General features: G+C 37.4%; 1 protein-coding gene across 1 annotated transcript; it reads right to left on the bottom strand.

Annotated features, from left to right (window-relative positions):
- Nucleotides 1-1921: 1921 nt before the first annotated feature.
- LOC145783455 (TBC1 domain family member 15-like) lies at nucleotides 1922-20407 on the bottom strand. Its single transcript, XM_082595334.1, has 15 exons — nucleotides 20284-20407; nucleotides 18449-18544; nucleotides 18195-18322; nucleotides 15860-16081; nucleotides 15184-15318; nucleotides 14253-14379; nucleotides 13763-13972; nucleotides 12595-12723; nucleotides 11731-11834; nucleotides 9382-9456; nucleotides 6989-7125; nucleotides 6630-6730; nucleotides 6070-6267; nucleotides 5189-5305; nucleotides 1922-4972 (listed from the first exon to the last, which is right to left on the bottom strand). The coding sequence occupies exons 1-15, from the start codon at nucleotides 20299-20301 to the stop codon at nucleotides 4841-4843; spliced, it is 1929 nt and encodes a 642-aa protein (XP_082451460.1). The 5' UTR covers nucleotides 20302-20407; the 3' UTR covers nucleotides 1922-4840.
- Between the last annotated feature and the right edge of the window lie 164 nt (nucleotides 20408-20571).

Genomic DNA, 20571 nt, shown 5'->3' with positions numbered 1-20571 from the left:
CATTCACGAGGAACAAAGTTTTAGAGCGTTGTGAGGGTAATTTTGGGGTGCCAATTGAAAACAATAATATTCCATTTTCCAATTCAGTTCGGGTAGAGAGTTTTCTTTTTTAAACCGTAAGCAAGCAGAACCAAGCAACGTTTTGGGCTATATAGCCTATAGGCTATCTATATATTTTACCTTTGAAAAAAAAATGATTAGGCCTACTCAAATACGAAATGGAGAATATATACTGTAGCTTGGTAGGCTATTGGGCAAAAAAAAAACGGTTCGAAAAAACATTTGAACGAAACGGAAAAACATTTGAGAAATTGCTTCCCATTGCTCAAATAGATCACGAAATCAGGAATATCTTAGTAGGCTACAAAATGATAGGCCAACACAAAAAATTACGCAGCTAAAAGGATCAGGCATTTAAAAAAGAATAAAACTGATTTGTATTGCCCAGAGAAGAATATCTAAAGAAAAAATTACGCATCAAGATGGATGTGGAAGCACAGCCGATTATAGTTTTATAAGATTGTTGACAAATAAGCTAAGAGCTTCTGCTGGCAAACAACTGCCTGATCTCCAAATTACAAAACTTTATGCCGAACTTGGAAAAACACTTACAACCTCGAAAAACTTTCATGAAGCCTTAGGCTACAATATTTATTAAACATGATTCACAATATTGCGAAAGTAAGATTTAACAACGGTCGGCAGCAATGGCCGAGTGGTTAGCGCGTTGGGCTCACAGTCGAAAGCCTGCATGTTCGACTCCAGCCACCCGCACTTGCTGTTGTTTCTCTAGGCAAGAAACTTTACGATAATAGCCTCTACCCAGTGATCGATTTCGAGTAATGGGTAGTAGTAGTCCAGTTTTAATCCGGTGATGTCCCCGTTACCCAGGGTGGCCGGATTCACCTCCAAGTGCCGCAATCGTCTTCACACCCTGCCTCCACATCGATCTGTCTAGCGCGTCCTCTCTTGTCAAGCCCACGTTGCTGCTTTCTTCCTCAACTTGCTTTTTCCATGTTTTCCTTGGTCTTTCTTGTTTTCTACGACCCTCCACTCGCAACTCCAGCGCTCTTCTCAAAACATCATTTTCATCCCTTCTCAAAACATGCCCATACCACCTCACTCCATTCGCTTTTGCCAACTTATCAACACTCTCATTCAACCCAAACAAGCTCATAAGTTCTTCGGTATTCCTTCTGTCCATCAGCTTTACACCACACATTGCTCTCACCATCGCTCTCTCAGTTCTTCTTAAAATCGCCAATTTGTTTTCCCGTAAGTACCAAATTTAAGTCATAAGTAGAGTAGACAACCGGAAACAGACATTGCCGTCGGCTGCAGCGTGGGTCAGGTGTATGTCGGAAGGCGTACACCGATGCATAGCGCTCAAGTCCGCTTTCCCGCAATGCAGGATAAAGATAACAAACAAACAACGAAATTTGTACCTGAATTTAGCGAATCTTGCAGGTGGACTTCTACAAGAAATCTAAAACGTTTCGTTTTTTTTTTTTGTTTGTTTTGTTTTATTATCTTTATCCTGCATTGCGGGAAAGCGGACTTGAGCGCTATGCATCGGTGTACGCCTTCCGACGTACACCTGACCCACGCTGCAGCCGACGGCAATGTCTGTTTCCGGTTGTCTACTCTACTTATGACTTAAATTTGGTACTACCCATTACTCGAAATCGATCACTGGGAAGAAAACTTCACTCCGTCAATCTCAGTGACCGGGACTGTGTCATTGGTGAGCCTATGCAAGCATGCGAAGCTGCCAGGTTCAAGCTTCTATACAGGGCCTCAGTCAGAAGATTCACACATCAACCGTCCGTCATCAATTTCATAGTCTCTTTTTGAACTCACAATAATTAAGTCACTATTTGTTGTGACAGCCTACAAGTCAAATGAGTCATAAGACTTTCATGTCAGTTTTTTAATTTGACGTTTTTACGTGATTATTGTCATGTGCCACAAAAATACATCATATAATAACTTCTTCGACGTAACAGAAATACGTATGTATTAACACCGTTCTTCTGTAACACCGTAAAGATTGTAACATCGCAAACAGTGCTTTGTTCACTGGGACAACTTGTAGCTCTATTCATTCGTTAGTCTGGTTAATAAATTAGTAAATCTTTAGAGACGAAAGCGGTTAAAAATGTTGAACTATAGGCATAAAATAACAATATCCCTTCACAGAAAAAACACTCGATTTGTGGGTGTGTTTATAAAACAGAAAGATGTGCATATTGAAAAGAACTAATTCTGACCACCAAGGAAGTTTTTCTTTCAAAACGGTAAAAATCCGTAAGGAAAATACTCCGACTGGAAAATACCCCTCTGCCTTGGAAAATAAGGATATTTTCCGTTTGGATATTTACCTACATTCATTGTAAACACGATCGACGAAGAAGCAAGTCTACTTCAGCATCACAGACACAGCTCTTTGTCACTGGGTTGTTTACAAATCTAAGCTTATATTCACGGTTGCCATACCGTACTGATTTCTAAGATGTGTCTTTATTTTAAAAGACAATGTCTTAGAAATAACAGGAATAGATTTTTCTTAGAAACGTCCTTGTTTTTAACTTGAGTTCTTATTTTCTCTTAGTTTCAACAATTACAAAACTTTTGTCTTTTTGTGAAATATATCAAGTGGTAACGCCTCAAGCATGCAACGCTCATTAACTGGACCCTGCTAAGAGATCAAACAATTCAGTTCGACGAAGTTAAGGGGTTGGCGAAGCAAATTGATCCGCCAACGGCAATGAAGGATTAGTTGTTCGATGAGGCCTCAGCTGTTAATGCTCTGCTCAAGAAGATTCCAGATGATGTGTTCTGCAAGGATGAACCTGAGGACAAGTGGATGAAGATCTTTACAGACGACTATTTTCCGTTGCTCTACAAGCTGGTTAGCATCACCTTCTTCCTTCCAGTCAAGAACGCGTTTGTGAAGCGAGTGTTCTCTCTTGTTTCGGCTCAGTGGATCAAGGAAAGGAATAGGCTTAGTTAAATGACAGTTAAATTCCTGGTAAACGTAAAGATAGAAAAGGTAAACCTCGGCCTGAGCTGTCGTGAGATACACGAAGTATTTTCTACGAACAAGGGAGCTGCTGGAACAGATTGTTTCTGGCAAAAAAATATGGCATGTGATACGTCATACCTCGTACAAATGCAAAAATTTGTTCAAAAATTTTTGCTTCGTTTCGTGTGAAAACTCAAATTTTCGGTTATCAGTATTTTGGGGTCCATGTCGATGGCAATCCTGCTTATATTACTATGATGGCGATAGCAAAACGTAGAAAAAATAGCCTACATGTAGGTGGATGATAGCCGCAAACGAGTGCGTTCTACAATGTGTGCGAAACCAATACAACATTTAGTTGCGGTCAATGTATCAAAAAAAGAGAGACCAGAACATCAAGAGAACCGAGGAATTGAAAAGGAAAAAAATCTCAAAACAATGCACGTTTCAAATTAACGTGAATCGCAAGGTGAGAGTACACTTCTGTTGTGGCTTAGCTCCACCTCTATTACAAAAAATGTCAGACTTGATACAGCCACTGTTGAACTATCGTTAGGTTACATTAAGGTACAAAGATAGAAGTTATCTGCAAATATAAATATACACGTGCGGACGCCAATAGTAAATCAACAGCTGCAATCTTCACGAGTTACGAACGCGCGTCAAAAACAGGCGAAAAAAAATCGAAACAGACAAAACATTAAAAGAGATATTTATCACAGGAACAATGCGTAAAGCACGGCGATCTAAATATACAGGCCATGCCAACGCGCAAGCTTCAAATTTGACTGGAGGCTGATTTTCTACAATCAAAAGCAGTCAAATTCGCTAGTGTAAGTTGGTAGTCTGAGTAGCAGTAGTTGATTAAAAAATAGACTTTGTGAATATTTTGTGTGGTTACAGGCTACTTTTGTGCCACTGTTATCATATTAAACCAGATTTTAGCACTTGTGTTGTAAATCCGAAAAACATCTGGCAACATGGAACAATTAGTAATTTTTTTAAAGCGAAACGAGCAGTTATGCAGGGCTTTGAAACTTAGCGGCCACACTTTGGCGAATTTTTTTTCAAGTAGATATAAAGTACATTTAGCCTAATGTACGAAATCAAAATTGGATCAATCTAAGGCCATCACTATAGGTTCGCACGTTGGCAAGGCCTGTGTATGATAGGTCTCTAGGAAATAGGACATCCGTGTTGACTGACTATACCAAAGGTTTTCAGGCTTAATCGTTTTCGTAACTATACCCAGATACCAAAATCCGTCATTTTTACATTTATATTCGTCTGCAGACGTTGAATTAATGTAAAAATGACGAATTTCGCTGTCTGGGTTGTCCCCATAAACACACATGCGGTTATCTTCCAGCAACAAAAACACTGTGTTTATCGGTAAGCGAAAAGGCTTCATCGTAATTCACCAGCTCCTAGAGTATAAACATATCATTAAGGAATTATTTGTACAAAACACATCAGTCAGTATGCAATTGGCACATTGCTGTATAGCGCAAATAATCCTCAGACAGTTAAACGACGAGTCAGGGTCGGAATGCCTGTGCAGGGCGCTCTCTTAGTACGCAAACATAAAAATACTGAATGTGATAACAGAGAACAATCCAAAGTTTTGTACAGAACAACAAGATCATTGGAATATCATTGATTTCAACAAATTCCACGACCAACGGTAAGAAGTGCTGAGGTGGAAAATTCAAAGAGATCAGTTGGGCAAGCGCTATGTGTAGTGAGGATACCCTGAGCGTGGTTGCTCACTCATAAATGCGGTCGCCGTGAAGACTTCATTGTGATACAAACAAATCAAGACAGTCCTAATATGTTGCGGACGGTATCGGAGAGGTCTGGTTTGCAGTTGGACAGCTGAAGGTAAATGCCTTCGGCTTTGCGCAAGTTTGCATCCAGGTCAATATTTCCTGAGAGTTCGTTGACATGCTGCAAAGCAAAGACTAAGATCATCACTTTTTGTTTTGGACAGTTGTAAGTTAATTATGTCAGATCAGCAACAGAATGACTAAGCACTGAAGTATACGTTTTTTTTGTTTCAAACTTGTATTTTGTAAAATGTAAAACAGCTAGAGAGACAAGCCAGCTAGAGAGAGTACAGGCACTATAAACAAGAGACGTTATATCGTACAGAAAGCTACTAACCTTCAATATCCCAGAGAAATCACAGTCGTCTTGCATCAGAGCGGGCCTTTCAGTGTCCAAAAGAGCAACAGAGAAGAGAAGGTGGAAATTAGGACATGGCAACTCTGTCCACAACACCTGTTCAAAATCGACAATATTTAAAGGAATTTAAACTGGACACAAAACTATGATAAAAAGATGCGACACACAAATGAAAAATGACTTAAAGTTTTAATTAAATACACACTACGACGTACGTCCGCAAATAACAAAGAAATTGTATGATCACTTCCTTGTAAGAAAAATAAGGCGAAAAGTTTGGTTTGTTTCATGAAATGAAAATATCAAAGTTCATCCAGTTTTTCATTCAGTTTCGCAGCACATTTCTTATATGCTTGATTTTCATGGGAGAAAAGTTAATGCAGTCAAGTCACTCTGGATGGCGCAACGGATAAGGCGTTGGTTTTCCAATAATACAAACCTGGTTTGACTAAACACCGCTCACCTCTACCTAAGGTGTAATAAATTGGGTGGGCATTATTGCTGAAGGAAAAGCGGCCGCGAGAAAGGAACTGGCCATCCTACTCTCATTAGCGCTGAAGGCTTAGTTTAATGAGGAACTTATCTTCCCATTCCCGACACTTGGAATCAAGTGTAGAACCACGTTTACCTTTGCTCTGGACACATCGGATAAGCAACGAACATTGAATGTCTCGCTTAAAGATAAAAGGTTAGTCATACAGGGAGTCGAACGCTAAGACCTTTTCATTTGGAACGCATTGTGCCGCACTTTCCTATAATATCTAGCGGCAAAGTAACATTCAAAACACTTTGCATTTTCAACATCAATTCTACCCAGAGGTGACAGAATTACAAAAAAAAAATCTAGAAGTATTCTTTACCTCCCACAATGTCAATAGGTCTTCGTAAGAAAACTCTCGCTTAAACCTGAGCAAGAGCCATCGGAAGCAGAAATAAAGATGGCTTGAGTCCTTATCGGATAAGTTATCATAGAACTTCAGGTCAAGAAATTGAAGAAGAGTTCGGAGATTTTGCAATTGCTTCTTCATTCCTTGTTGGCTTTCTTCGAAGTTGCGGTGCTAAAAATAAAGTGTTTAAAATTAAAAGAGTGGACGATCGTTTATGGCAGCCGTTCTCAATCTGTTTCTGATTACGTACCACTTGGGAGATCCGTACGGTTACCACGTATCATCGTATTCGATTGAACATTTCATGATTGCATTTACACAACAACAAAAACAGCAATTTACGAGATGGATTTTACAAGATGGTCACATTTGTTCAATCTTCAACATCATCACTTCAACAACTAGCGCGGTTAAAACGATGTAAAAAAAGGCGACTTTGTTAGCTTAAATAAGTTTAGCTCGATTGAATGATGTTTTCTCAATAAAGTATGCGATGGTTCATGTTTTGAACCAAAAAAGCTTGGATAACTTACTACAATATCCATATACCCAACGAAGCACCAGAATGCATCAACTTCGTTTTCCATGCACTCCAGGATGGGTGAGAGAATATCACACATTCCTTGAACGTAACCTGCGATCGTTTACACAAAGGTCATAGGTCATATTTCAAGGTAGCTTGTCACCTAGATCGAAAAGTTTGGCAAGAAAGACAACTAGATTCTTGGAAAACCTTGAAACTAGTTTAAAAAAAAAATGGCGTATGGCATCAGACACACAAGAGATTGAGACCGCGCAAATCCAGCACAACTTTGTTTAATTTCGTCCAACAGGTCATAACGTTCATAAAGTTAACTACAATTCGAACAGTGGTGTCCCAGGTAAAAATTACCAAGATCGAAATTGTACATGACGTAAGTGGCAAGGATGTCGTACAGCATGTTCACACCGACGCCTTCTTTTTCTTTGTAAAACGGACGACATCGATCGTTTCGTGCCACATCTTTCTGGATCAGACTCTTGTGGTCCCTTTAAAAAATGAGGAAATATCAGCAACTAAAAAAGACGTGAAGTCAAACAAACACACCGGTGCTGCGTATGGTTTTTGCCGAAACAAGCGTCTGCTTAAAGATGCTACCCAAAGCAGTTTCTTTCGAAACAGTGAAACAAAACTTGAAGCAAAATAATAGAATGAAACAAGAAGAGATAAAACGTGATATTACGTGATAGAAAAACAAATGTGTTTTACTGAAGGTTTGGTGAAAGTAGGCTCAGACTACTTCTGCTCAGCATATCAGAATTGTGAAGTTTTAACGACTTTAGTAGTTCAGTTTCAATGCGGTTATGTCCCCGTTACCGAAGGTGGTTGGATCCATATCCATCTGCCGCAATCGCCTTCACCCCTAGTCTTCATATCGATCTTTCTAAAGCAGTGATTCTTAAACGGGGGAGCGCGCCCCCCCAGGGGGCGTGAAGCATCTCTCAGGGTGGGGGGGGGGGGCGAGCTTTACAATTTCAATTTATTTTTTAATTGCTTTAATGTCCTAGAACCTAACCTGTTCGTCATATTTTGTATTTTATCTTATTTAATATTGTATCATATATAGTAATTCTTGCTTTATTAGTTAGACCAGAACTTTACAAAACTATTTTGCGCTGAAAGAGTCGAGATTGGAAGAGTCGAATTGAACAAGGAAATCCAGCGAGCTTCAGTAACTTGGATTCTGCTCTCAAAGATGGTAACTTTGAGTCTGAGTTGAAGAAACAAATAGAAACCCACCTTAATTGAAAGCGGAGTTCATCAAATACTTTCCAGATCTGCATGAGAAGCGTAAAACCTGGAAGTTCATCAGAAACCCGTTTCAATGCGAAGTAGTTGATATTTTCGAAAAAGAACAAGAGGAGTTTCTTGAGATGAAGTTCAACTCCAAAGCTAAAGAAGACTTTAAAGAACTGGAACGTGAGACGTTCTGGGCCAATTACCTTCGTGTTTACCCTCTTATCGCAACTCGGGTTCTTCGAATTCTAACAATGTTTGGATCCACGTATCTTCGTGAAGCTGCATTTTGTGCTCTCGTTGCCATCAAGACCAAGTACAGAAACAGGCTGAGAGTTGAAGGAGTTGAACCTCGCATTAAAAATCTAGTCGCTAAGAAGCATTGTCAACTATCTCACTGATGTGTACAATAAACAGACAAAAATGCAATTTTTTTGGTATGATATATACTTATTTAAAATCTAGCGGGGCGCGAGGCACATGACCATTATTGAAGAAATAATGATAGATAGACATAGATAGATATGTCTATAGATAGATAGATAGACATAGCTTGATAGAAAAAAGGTTAAGAACCACTGTTCTAAAGCATCCTCTCTTGTCAAGCCGACTTTGCTGCTTTCCTCCTCAACTTGCCTTTTTCACGTTTTCTTGGGTCTTCCTTGTTTCTTACGACCCTCTACTCGCAACTCCAACGCTCTTCTCAAAAAGTTATCTTAATCCCTTCTCAAAACATGCCCATTACCCATACCGCCTCAGTGCATTCGCCTTAGCCAACTTCATCAACATTCTCATTCAACCCAAGCAAGTTCATAAGTTCCTCGGTATTCTTTTTGACCATTAGCGTATTTTTTTAGAGTTAATCGAAAAAATTATTATCAGAAAATATCGCACTGCTTGCGCTTTCGGTACAGTGCCCTCCATTCAAAATGTAAAGGTCAGTGTCTCTTTTTAACAGTTTCATTTGATTAAAAACTTTTTGACAGTATGTTTTTTTCTTATTTTTTTAAACTAACGTTTGGTCTATTCTATTCAGTTAAAAGAAGTTATTAATTATGTTTTATCGTCAAAAATTTACTTGAAATCTAAATTAAAGCGTAACAATTACACATTCACAATGATCAACAACAAAAACTTCAAAATTGCGTTTCCTAAGATAAAGTCGAAAAACCTTTAACTATATCATATTGACTTTGTGAGCCACAGCAAAGGTTCTTTTTTAACCAATCGACGAAGCGAGAAAACACAATACAAAAAGAAAAATTTAAAACTATCCAGCTGTTTTTTCATCAATGACGTTTTTACTTAAATGCTTGATGATACTCTCAAATCACCGTGTGAAATCGTGAGTTCATGAAGATATCACCGTGTGAAATCGTGAGTTCATGAAGGTATCACCGTGTGAAATCGTGAGTTCATGAAAGTATTATCGTGTGAAATCGTGAGTTCATGAAATTCTAAATCATGACAACCCACAAATTTGTACAAAAGCTAGGTTAAACACTAACCTGATCTCAAGGAAACGACTTTCCTGGTCTTTCGACATGGATTTCCATTGTCCTTTCATCCTGTAGTAGTCGTCTCTAAAGAACAAAGAAAATGTTTGATGCAGCAACTAACTTAACAACATCCAAGTGCGGAAAACATGCAGTTTCAAGTATTTTGGGCTTCCGGAGAAGAACTGAGTTTAAGAAGTACTTGAGTCACAGAAGAGAGTTTTTGAAAAATAAAAAAGCTAAAGTTTTGTAAAGCCGCAGAAAGTCACATTTTCCACGAAATCGCATGAGATAGTGTGGCAAAATTGATCTGATTACAAAACAACCTTTTACACGGAAAAAGACTCTCACCATTAAACTACACAACTTCAGCATTAACTCAAAATTTTAAATTTATGGCAAATAATTCATAAACCCAGATCTGACATTATGCAATATATATCTGCAATGTATTATAGTTAATTAAAACCTCGTGGCGAGTGAAAAGGCTACACACAGGCATAGGCGCCGGGTTTTGAAAATTGCCGGGGGTGGGCAAACTTTCTAGCCGACTGATTGCTTACATTCAAAATGCTGATGTTTGTTTGTCAGCATTGATGTTTGTTTGCGTTTATCTGCCATTGTATATCGCCAAGCTTTATAATGTAGGCTCAGGCCTCGAAAGTCCCGGCGGACATGTCCGCCGTCACAGCATGTGATGTCCGCGGGAAGTACCATTTAGATCGGTCATATTTGTCCGCCGAGAAACAACACAGGAACTAGCGATACAAATCGTCATTGCATAGCACGAACAATTACTGTATTGCAATAATATATTTTCCAGCACATTCTAGCGCGCATCTAGAAAATGTGAATACTGTATCCCTTAGCTTCCATTCAAGGAGGAAAACTTTCGATTTTTACATTGCTTCAACGATTGATGACATTGAATCAGCGTAACAAAGGTGAATTCTTCGCTAAGAATCGATAGGAGTACAGGTACTTCTACACTAATCACGCGTAAATTAGTTCAAGTATTACGTTACAATATCTGGCTTTGATCTCCGAGTAATAATGATACGGCAAGGTTGGTTACTAAATTAGATTATACGAGTACGCTATTACAGTAAGATGCAGCAAAATTTGTTAAGTTTTATTGTAGAAATTTTCCGACTCCTGCCCAGAGTATTGTGACGCAATAAGCCACACGACCTCGTTCGGGGGAAGTTAATCAGTTATGTGACGTATTGACCAGCTACACGGCGCTTTGACTCTTCAAGCGCAAGTCGTTGGTCTGATGAAAGCCTTTCAGAGTGACTTTACTGATTTTTTAAAAAGCCTTCTAAAACCGTAGTTATAGTTCTGAAATGGCGAAGAATTATTATCAAGATAAAGTGATTAAGCATGACGATCGACGGCTAAAACTGGTGTGTCCGCCGTGAGACTTGATTTGTCCACCGAGATAGCTGGTCAAACCGGACACATTTGTCCGCCGTCAACAAAAACGAATTTCGAGGCCTGTAGGCTACTTCGAATTATATGCTAGTCACTTTGAACTTTAGCTCTTAATACGCGTAGATACTACACTGAGCAAACTGCACCCCGTTATTGACACTCCCAAGAAAAAACAAAGCGGAAGAAATCAAGAAAAACGTTTTTCAATTATTGTTACAATGCTTCAACGGCACCATGCTGGCGTTTATCAGCTACCGTACTTCTGTTTCTTTTGTTATCTTAGGAGCAGCGCTCTTGTTGCAACAAGTAGATCTTTTAATTGAGATCGATCCGCAATGAAGGTCAAACTAACGCAAATTTGAACTTAGAAACATTTGCTTTAGGATTTTTTTTTAAATAATTTGCGGGGGGGCAGCCACCCCGAGCGAAATTCACGGGGGGCGCCGCCCCTCCGGAGTCGGCGCCTATGCACACAGGTATAGTTACTGAAATGAATGTTCAGCTCTATGCTTACATCCAACCAGCCCTTCCACCTGCTGTAACTGTATTTCCCTTCGTATGAGTCTCCGGCACGAAGACTATACGTTTTACATCTAGGAGATGTTTTCTGAACTACCAATAACTCAATATTTGACCCTTGGCAATTAGGTAAATTGATGTATTAGGATCGCAATCAATTTAAAACTAAACTTTACCTGGAAACTATTGTAAGAGTTTTACGTATGCAGATTTATAGCAAAGCTTTATTCATAACTATTTTACAAATACAAACCCGGTATAACAATGCATTGTTTATGATGGTCACAATCATCTCAGTGACGGGCTACCTGGAGAATGTGACTTCCTTTGTGGCGTATCTACTGAATTGTATTTTATTCATTGCTATTTCTACATAGCTTGATATATGCAAATACTTCTGACACCTACTCTTTCTTTCGTTTGTGTTCTTTCAGTTCATCTCTGGTCATGTGCCAGGGATAGTACTTCAACAAATATTTCCACACTTCCTTTCGGAGGATGGGGCTTACTCCCTGAAATACAGTTATATTTATAATGTGTTTTTCTATAGCACGACATCCATCGCAGATATGCAAAGCAGATATAGTGAGTCCGAATACATTATTATCTTGAATGCATTCCTTGCGCTGAATGCCAAGCAGAAACAAAATTCAGTACTGGTATGATCTGACAGGGCATCGAACCCATGCTTACCGATTCAGGGGCGGACGCACTAACCACTTAGCCATCGAGTGGGTCCACTAAGCCAATTAAAGTTAATCACATTTTTGCAACTGCCGCTTCACTGAGACCAATGAATAAACAGCTCGTCTTTTGAGTCGGAAAACGAGCGTAATATCTATTCCCGTGGAAAATGTCATTGGTTTTCGTTCTATTTTAACATCCAGTTCAGTAAGAATGCACCCGAAAAGATTGTGAATACCTGCATTGCATAGCGCTTAAAGCAACATGCCACTGTGTCGAATATACTTGATATCAACATAAATTAAATACAAACCATGTCTAAGGATGACTGCATTATTTGGAAGTTTATCCGTGGCAATCGAGGAAACATTTTAAACCAACTTTTAAGACAAAATAATCAAAAAAACTAAAATGCCTAAACGCAGGCTTGAGATTATTAAAGGCACCATTTGCTAACATGGCATTATCAAAGGTTGCAGAAAGAGACTTTGGAAGTTAAATCAGTAAAATCGCAAGCGGGAGACAACAGTCATTGTTTGCAAAACATGATTGTTCCACCCTATCTTGTCGGAGTGTCGAATAACTTACTCCTTTAAAAATGGCAGTTTTAATTTCATCCACTCCGACTATTCTTCCTAGCTCGTCTTTGTGGCTGTTCCAATAATCAACACTGATGGGGGGGTCACGAAACGGTGTAGGACGTGGACCAAGTTGAGCCTAAAGAGCAAAGCAACCCAAATAATACCATCTAATGACATGTCCACCACAATGGAGTTATAAAATTTAAGGACCACTGATATGAAGCTTCATTTCTCACATTGTAGGTCAGTAGATATAACAACTTTGTACAAGCAGCAAACACCACGTCTAACTTGTATTTAAGATAAAAAAAAATATTTGATTGTTCAGCGATTACTTGACGCGAACACAAATGACGCCATTCCTTGGCCGCAAGACTCGAATGCTGCAATACATGAATAACGCGAGGCTTGGTTATTTCTTACTAAAACTAATTGTTATTTTTTGAATACTTCTGATGACTACTTTGAGACTATTATTACCAGCCGAGTAAACCATGTGCACAGCTTAGTTTTTTTGCATGAAGCAGTAGATCAGCGTAGTAAGTAGAATCAGCTGATCTAGTTTTTGTGGGATGAGTGAAGTTTGCACCAACCAAGTACGACTCAATCGCATGACAAAGTTTACTTATACAAGTCTCCTAGACATCAGCTTACACGTTGTAGAAACAAGCTACTTTATTATATAAATTTACTGTTTGTCACAGTAGTAGCTATATTTTTAAAATCCGTTTGCCGAATTTAGGAAAACCAAGCGTCCTTGGCCAAATTGCACATGTCTTCACTTTTGTCTGAACATGACTTTTTTCGTGTTTCGCACGAAGTAAAAATGGCCAGATTGTGTTACAATGCGTTTACTAGAAAGTGAGTAAAACTTCAAATGTAATAGACCAAAAATTACCTATAAATAAATGTAGTTAAAATAAATACAATCATGTCTTGCGGCTTAAGGATGGAGTCATTCGGACCGCGGCATAAAGTCGTGCATCTGATTACTTGAGTGCTTGCATAACACTCAACAACCTCAACTGATAAAATGCACAGAAATTTGCAAAAAAATCACCTGTACTCTGAAGTTACCGATTAAAAAATGCGCAATGAGACTTTGACACATAAGATACTCAACAAAAGACAACATGAGCGATTGTAGGCATCTTTTACAGTAATTCGGATCATACGCAAGTGATGACTTCATATCCTCCAGTTTCGTCTTCTTCTCGTTTGATCTGAAATCTACTCAAACCAACATCATCAATTGAATCATCATCTATGAGCGTCGCTCTCTCGTTCGCAGGGCGGGACTGGGGCGGTTGCTCGGCAGGGTTCAGAATGTCTTGCAGGAAGTTGGTCACCCGAGAAAAGCCGCTGAACGCTGACGTCACCGGTTGCTGATGGAATAAAAAGAATGTTGTAGGCTACCCATTGGAAAGCAAAAGGGAGTACAGTATTATAAAAACATTCTTGACAACACTACACTGCGTTAAATTCATACAAAGCTTCTTTTGTCTGTGTCGAGATAACTTTTCATGCATTTTTATTTCAAAAAACAACAACATGAAATTAAACCCGTTTCACTTGGGCTAATTTAAAAACAAATGAATTTTCACAAGCCTGGACCCACAATGGCATTCGCAAAACGTGTAGTAACAGTAAAGCAAGATCCTTAACCTGTAAGAGTCTGGTTGACAGCTTGGGCATGGCATTCTCTCCAAATATGTTCAGTTCGTCAAATGACATGGTTAAGGCGCTTTTGTTGTGAGGTGAAACCTCAATGGTGTTCGGGTGTTTAGTGGACCTACAAAATTTGGATTGTTAAATCTCAACAGGAAAACTGAGTTGAATTTGAATTATGTTACATTTGTGTAGATTAAGCACTCATGCATGACGTATAATATGCAAAGCTTTTTGGCATAGTGGTATACTAGCTAACCTACTGCACGAAATGTTCATCTAACACCGTGAAACCAAACCAGCAAACTGTAAGACAACAATGTCTATACAGAAACTAAACAATTGCCTTTACACAAATGATAATCGTCCTTATTTTGGGCAAAAGGTAGGGTATCTCACTATACAGCATATTCAAACAACTTCAGGTGGCCTTAATTTAGCTCACAAAAATTCAGACAGTGTTTACACAGAAACTTAGTAATAACAAAGTTTTTGAAGTTAGAAAGTAAATTTTGAAATATTGTTACTGCAGACTGTTTCAAAATGAAACATCACTCATTAAGTACACTTATTAATGATATCTCCTAAAAACATAACCATATTGCAGTGTAGTACACAGTACAGTTATCAATGTTTTATTCATACTATTCGGGCGCAAAAGCAATGGTCACTGATGAGTGATAATGATACATCATAGAATAAACAAAAATAAGATAAAATTTTGTTGTAACATCACTGCTTTTTAAAGTATTTTAAATCAGTGTAATAATAAATCGTTTCTTTAAAATATTCGAGATCACTGTGGATTGTGGAACATCAAAGCTCAAAAAAAATAGCTTAAAATGTTTTGACGAATGCCAGGGTCCAGTGAAACTATATTTCATACTGACCACTGTCTGCACATGAAAAGCACATTGAACATACTCACGGATTAGTACAGACATAAATGCCGAGAGCTTTAAGAAATTGTTGGCATCCACCATTAAAAAAATGAAAAGTAGGCAATGAAACACCGTCTGAAAGCTCCACGATCAGATACTCCCACCCAAGCTCTTTCTTTGATCTGTTGCACAATTGCAAAATTACATATATATAGGCCTACTCATTACTCAACTATTCAAAACATAAAAATTCTGTTTTAATGACTTGCGTAAATACTAAACACCATTAAACTGTACCACAGTGCTATAAGCGGCATGCAAAGTCACATAAAAAAACAAGTGTGCATGATTGTAACTCGCATGAAAGCTGTTTCTTTTTGTCAATACGTCCAAGTCCATACGGGTCTGCTACTATTCGGTGAGTTCCTAACCTCTAACCCCTAACCCTAAAACGGCAATGATAATTAGGCTACGGTACCTGATAATTTTAAAAAAAAATGAAAAAATCACCGAATAGGGATCGGACTCACCGAATCGGACTCACCGAATCGGACTCACCGAAACGGGCCATTCCGCGTCCATACAGTGTATATAATAATATACTTACAACCAGATAACCTACTGTAGTAAAAAGTGAGCTTAAAACAAAAGCAAGGCAACGTATTTGATAATTACGATATAGAGCATTTGGATCATAAAGATGAACAATGAACATTTACAAACCGTTTTATCAAATGAATCTGATCTAGAGGCACGGATATATTGTAAGGTCGAACATCTGTAGAATGGGTTGCAACCACATCCATTTCGATTTCACATGCTTCATCGTTTATGTTTTCCTGAGCCGAGCCTTGATTAGAAATTATTGACCAGTCTGGATCAGAACTATTTTTCATATCAGCCAAAGGCATCCGCATTTCTGATGTAATTTCTTGTTCCATAGCACTATAACAAACAACACAAAGTTGTCATGAAACAATATACCACAAATTTAAAGGCAGTGTTTGGTATATAATTACAAAAAAAGTTTAGAACAAGAAAATATATGAAAAGGCAGTGCATGTGTCAACTAAGAATCGATTACAACACAGGCTTTCCATCTGAGTAAGTTTGTACCACAGGAATTGCATGTCAACTAATTGTGTAACATTTATCTTGAACCAAAAATTACTAAAAATATGTGATATCTTTTGCAGTCTTGAAATAATTTCAACAATTGATACAGGCTGAACTAAGTTTGAACTATAACTTTTATTTAACAAATTGTGAATTCTTAAAACTACAATTGTAGTTTTGTTGACCAACACATTTTTGTTGTTTTTAATAAGATCTGGGAAGTTCTTCCTCTGATATGTTATATCTGATTTTTGCATGCAAAGGCACTAGTGCACTACTCAGTACTCAGCTCATCAACCAGTTGCAAGATAAACTCAAGACGGCTAACTTTGCTGCCTAAGGCAAATAATTGCAAACGGCAAACGTAGTTGGATCTGACTTTTGCTATAATCCAAAACTTTCAAATTTATCTGGCTTATATAGCATAAAAAGAATAAATGAGCATCTGTATTTTGTAGGAAATAACTAACTTTTTGTCAGTGATAAGGCTCCATTCAGCTATGAATACTTCTAGCTTTTTCAAAGACAATAAAAATCTATTACTTTTTTGGCTTTTCTTGTGGTCACTGGTGTGTGCTAGACTGCTAGTATATCATATATATTCTTTGGCATCGCATTATCATCAGACAATTCCCAGTATTTGTAGGGACTTCTAGCAATTCTAGGTTGAAGAGCAAAGTTGATTGACCCCAAGTTTTACACGCACAATATTAGGTGGATTAGTGCAGACAGCTCTGGTGCCAACAGAGGAATTCAACTGTCTCTGTTTCTTGAAAATTGCACTGAACCTTAAGTCATTTCTTCATCTTCATCAGATGAGCTGCTTGAATCATTAGGATGTTATAGCTCTTCACTACATTGTTCATGCAACCCACCATTGTCAGACTCCTCTTGCAACATAGGCATTGGCTTTCCAAGAAAATAGAGTGTATTAAGCGAATGCCAGTAGTATAAAACCGTCATGGATAATGGAACACTTTCAGTTTACCTCATCATGGTGCAAGCTACCTCCAACCTATTTTGACAAGTGTCTACGTCTCTACGGTAGCTATTTGTCAAGAAGTTGAACGTTCACAATTCATATATATATATATATATTTTGTAAAGTGCCTGTCTGTATTTTTTTGCTTGTAAAACGCCCTGCCACAAAAAAATTTCTCAATTGTTGTATGTATAATACAACTCATCTGTTGTTGTTTTTTTATGATGTCATTAAAAACACAATCTGAGTACCAGTAATGCTACCAAAACGCAGCTGGTATCAAATTCGACTTCTCTGTTGTTGGAGGTATATATATCCTCTGATAAAAAAAATATGATTATCCCAATGTTCAGTTCAAAAGTTAAGCTTGTGCAATACAGGAAACTACTGAAACTTTCATGGCGATGGGAAAATAAATCATGCAAAATTCAGATGCCAAAAATTAAAAAGTGTTGACTTTGAAATATTAGTCGTTCTAGTGTTAGAAAATCCAATTTAAACTGAAAGAAATACAAAATAAGCTTGTTGACAGAACAACAACCACTTAATTAAACCTGAACCGAACCTACCAAATATTGCATATTTTTAAAAAAGCATGAAGCTGGCATCAATTTTTAATTTTATGGTGCTTTCTGCATCTAAGATTCTCATGCAATTTGTTTTAGATTCACAACAAAGAGAAACTGCTCTTATATCTGCTTATATTGGATATGCTATTTGGTGTGTATGATATAGTATAGGCTACTCAATAGCATTATTTCAACAATACAGCTTCCTATAGCCTAACCCACAAAAATGTATTTTATTTTATGATTTCTTGATGTACACTTCTACACTTCTACAGTACATATATCAAAATCATGATGTTACCAAATACCAATGCTACAATGGCTCAACCTACAAAAGAAAGGCTAACACAAAATACTACCAGCATATTATGCATGCATATCTCTACAGCACCTTTTGTAAACTTCATCACTAGAAACTTCTGCGTTGCTTGAGCCGTCAAGGACTTGTATATCATTTTCTGAAATTGGCTCAGAACAAATGAGAGCTTCTGGTTTCCATTCAAGCTGATTTAAACTTCCCTAAAAAAGAACATGTCTAAATTTCTGCAGCATGGTTTTACCTCAGTAAATCTGTGAAACAGTTTGTAGGCTAAGTTAAAAATGTTTTGCAACAAGTCAATGGATAAAGATGCTCATAAAACTCACATTTTCCACAATCCTCAGTGTGCCATGGATCATACGATCTTTGTCAGTCTCTGGCATGTAAAAATTGATAACAACACCATGCTGTACAAATGAAACCTTTAAAAATAAAATTGTCCAGTAAATAACATTAAAAATGCAGAGGCTATATTTGCCACATATGGTGAAAATAGTCTCTAAGGCTATAATCACTATACAAAACGCGAGCATGACATAGCCGCTCAAACATATTTTCTTGCAAAATAGAAAGTTACACATGCATAATTGCATAATAATAAGCAAAACTGCCAGGATTAAGTTCTCAAAGCTTTCTCAATACTTGGATAAACAATAAAACATTCCCACAACTAATTAGTTGCAACAAGATTGCAAAAAAATAAACACTTTTGAGCTGTGTTAAACCGAGGTCCTGTGGAATTTCATTGACAGACATGAGAGATGAGCCATCTAAGCTGCTGAAAACAGCTAGATCAGAAGAAACAAAGGCAGATTTTTTCTGCTGTTGCAGAAAAAACAAAGTAAAAAAAGTAGGCTATATATATCATAGTCTACTCGAGTTACTGGTACTTAGATGAATATAGCCTCAGAGCATTCAGAGACTTCATGCCTCAGAGGCTTTAACTATAGAACCATACACAACAAGAATAGCCACTGCAAATTAAAAAAATATAAACGCACAAAATATATAATCTATGTGTGATTGTGTGCATTTGTAACCATTTTTTTTCAAAGACTTTTGAAAATCTTATTTGTTAACTTAAACAGTTTTCAGTTACATATACACGTTTTTTTATTAGAAAGATATTTCATAGATATACAGCTACCGTACTGCAAAATGACTTTGGTCCTTTTTGCATACAGCAAAATTTACGCCAGATTTGTAGCTGTACATTTTTCATCAGATCATACGATTAACAATAAGCATTATGACTAATAATGCGAAGATTGTGAAAAATGTGAAGAAGATTTCAACAATAACAAAATGTTAAGAAATGTCGATTGTTTTTATTAAAAGGTTTCATTGTATACAAAATAATTGTTTTTCTTGAAAATTCAGAAAGGTCCGAAGTCATTTTGCGGTAGCTGTACTGTAATAAATTGGTGGAATTGTTGTGTAAGTATTAAAATTACACTAGCACATTTTGTGATTGAGCCTGTTTTAATTCCAAAATGCATCCAAGCACCACTGTCATTCTGGCGAAATAATTTTACACAATCTGACTAATAATGATCCGTAAAAAACATGCAGAAAATAATGCAATGACAGCAAAAACATGCGGACCCTGATAAAAGCACTTTTGATTGACAACTTTATTTTTAAGCCGCTTGAAAGTCTGGATGCCCTTTTTCATTTTATTTTTTATAAAGAAAACATAATTTCAAAACTAAAAAACAAGTTACATACGGTAGGCTAGTTAGCATAAAAAAATAAAACTTACACAAGTTGAGATAACATTATTGATAAATAAACTGTTAAGTTTTTTTGAAGCTGGTATACAAGTCCCGACCCCCCCTTGGTAAAAGTAGTTTCACCCTATATGTTTAGTCGAGTCCTGTCTTTGTCATGAGTTACCAGGGGGGGGGGGGGGGGGCTTGTACGGTATACCAGCTCCGTTTTTTTTTTTTCTATCAAATTATTTTCAAATTTGTGAATCGGACACAATTATGTCAAAGGTCGTAAATATGCACATGTACATAGCGTACCTTAGGCCTATTTAAAATAGATCAAAGTCAGGGATAACTAACTACCGATAATAGTACTGTAATAAGATATCTTTAGATATCCCTAATCAAACTATTAAAAAAAATAGGGTAGCAATGTATTATCTAGTACTTACAACTTTGTTTTGTTCCATTTGTAGACAGTGTGTATTCACCCTTTGATACACAGTTGACTATGGGTGCTGATATAAACACCACAATGACTGGGTGTTTATATATCAATTTATAGGTTACTGTGCTTAGTTTTATTGCAATAATAAATGATACAAACTACGGCACTTCTATTTTAAAAAGAAAATAGTAGGCTATTCAGCATAAACCGAACACAGAATTGATACACCACTGTCATCATTCATTTGTTAGTAAGGTATTGCGACCGTGCCATATTTTAAACTGATTGTCCT

The sequence above is a fragment of the Aplidium turbinatum genome, chromosome 14, assembly GCF_918807975.1.
Source record: "Aplidium turbinatum chromosome 14, kaAplTurb1.1, whole genome shotgun sequence".
Taxonomy (NCBI): Eukaryota; Metazoa; Chordata; class Ascidiacea; order Aplousobranchia; family Polyclinidae; genus Aplidium; species Aplidium turbinatum.
The sequence above is the reverse complement of the archived record's forward strand: the minus strand, read 5'-3'. Positions and strand labels throughout refer to the sequence as shown.

Bases quoted from the DNA above. Each gene is read 5' to 3' on its own strand.
- LOC145783455 (XM_082595334.1), bottom strand. The intron at 18,323-18,448 runs GTGAGTTTTATG...GTTCTTTTTTAG, and splicing joins CACTGAGGATTGTGGAAAAT to GGAAGTTTAAATCAGCTTGA. The intron at 6,268-6,629 runs GTAAGTTATCCA...CTTTATTTTTAG, and splicing joins TTGGGTATATGGATATTGTA to CACCGCAACTTCGAAGAAAG.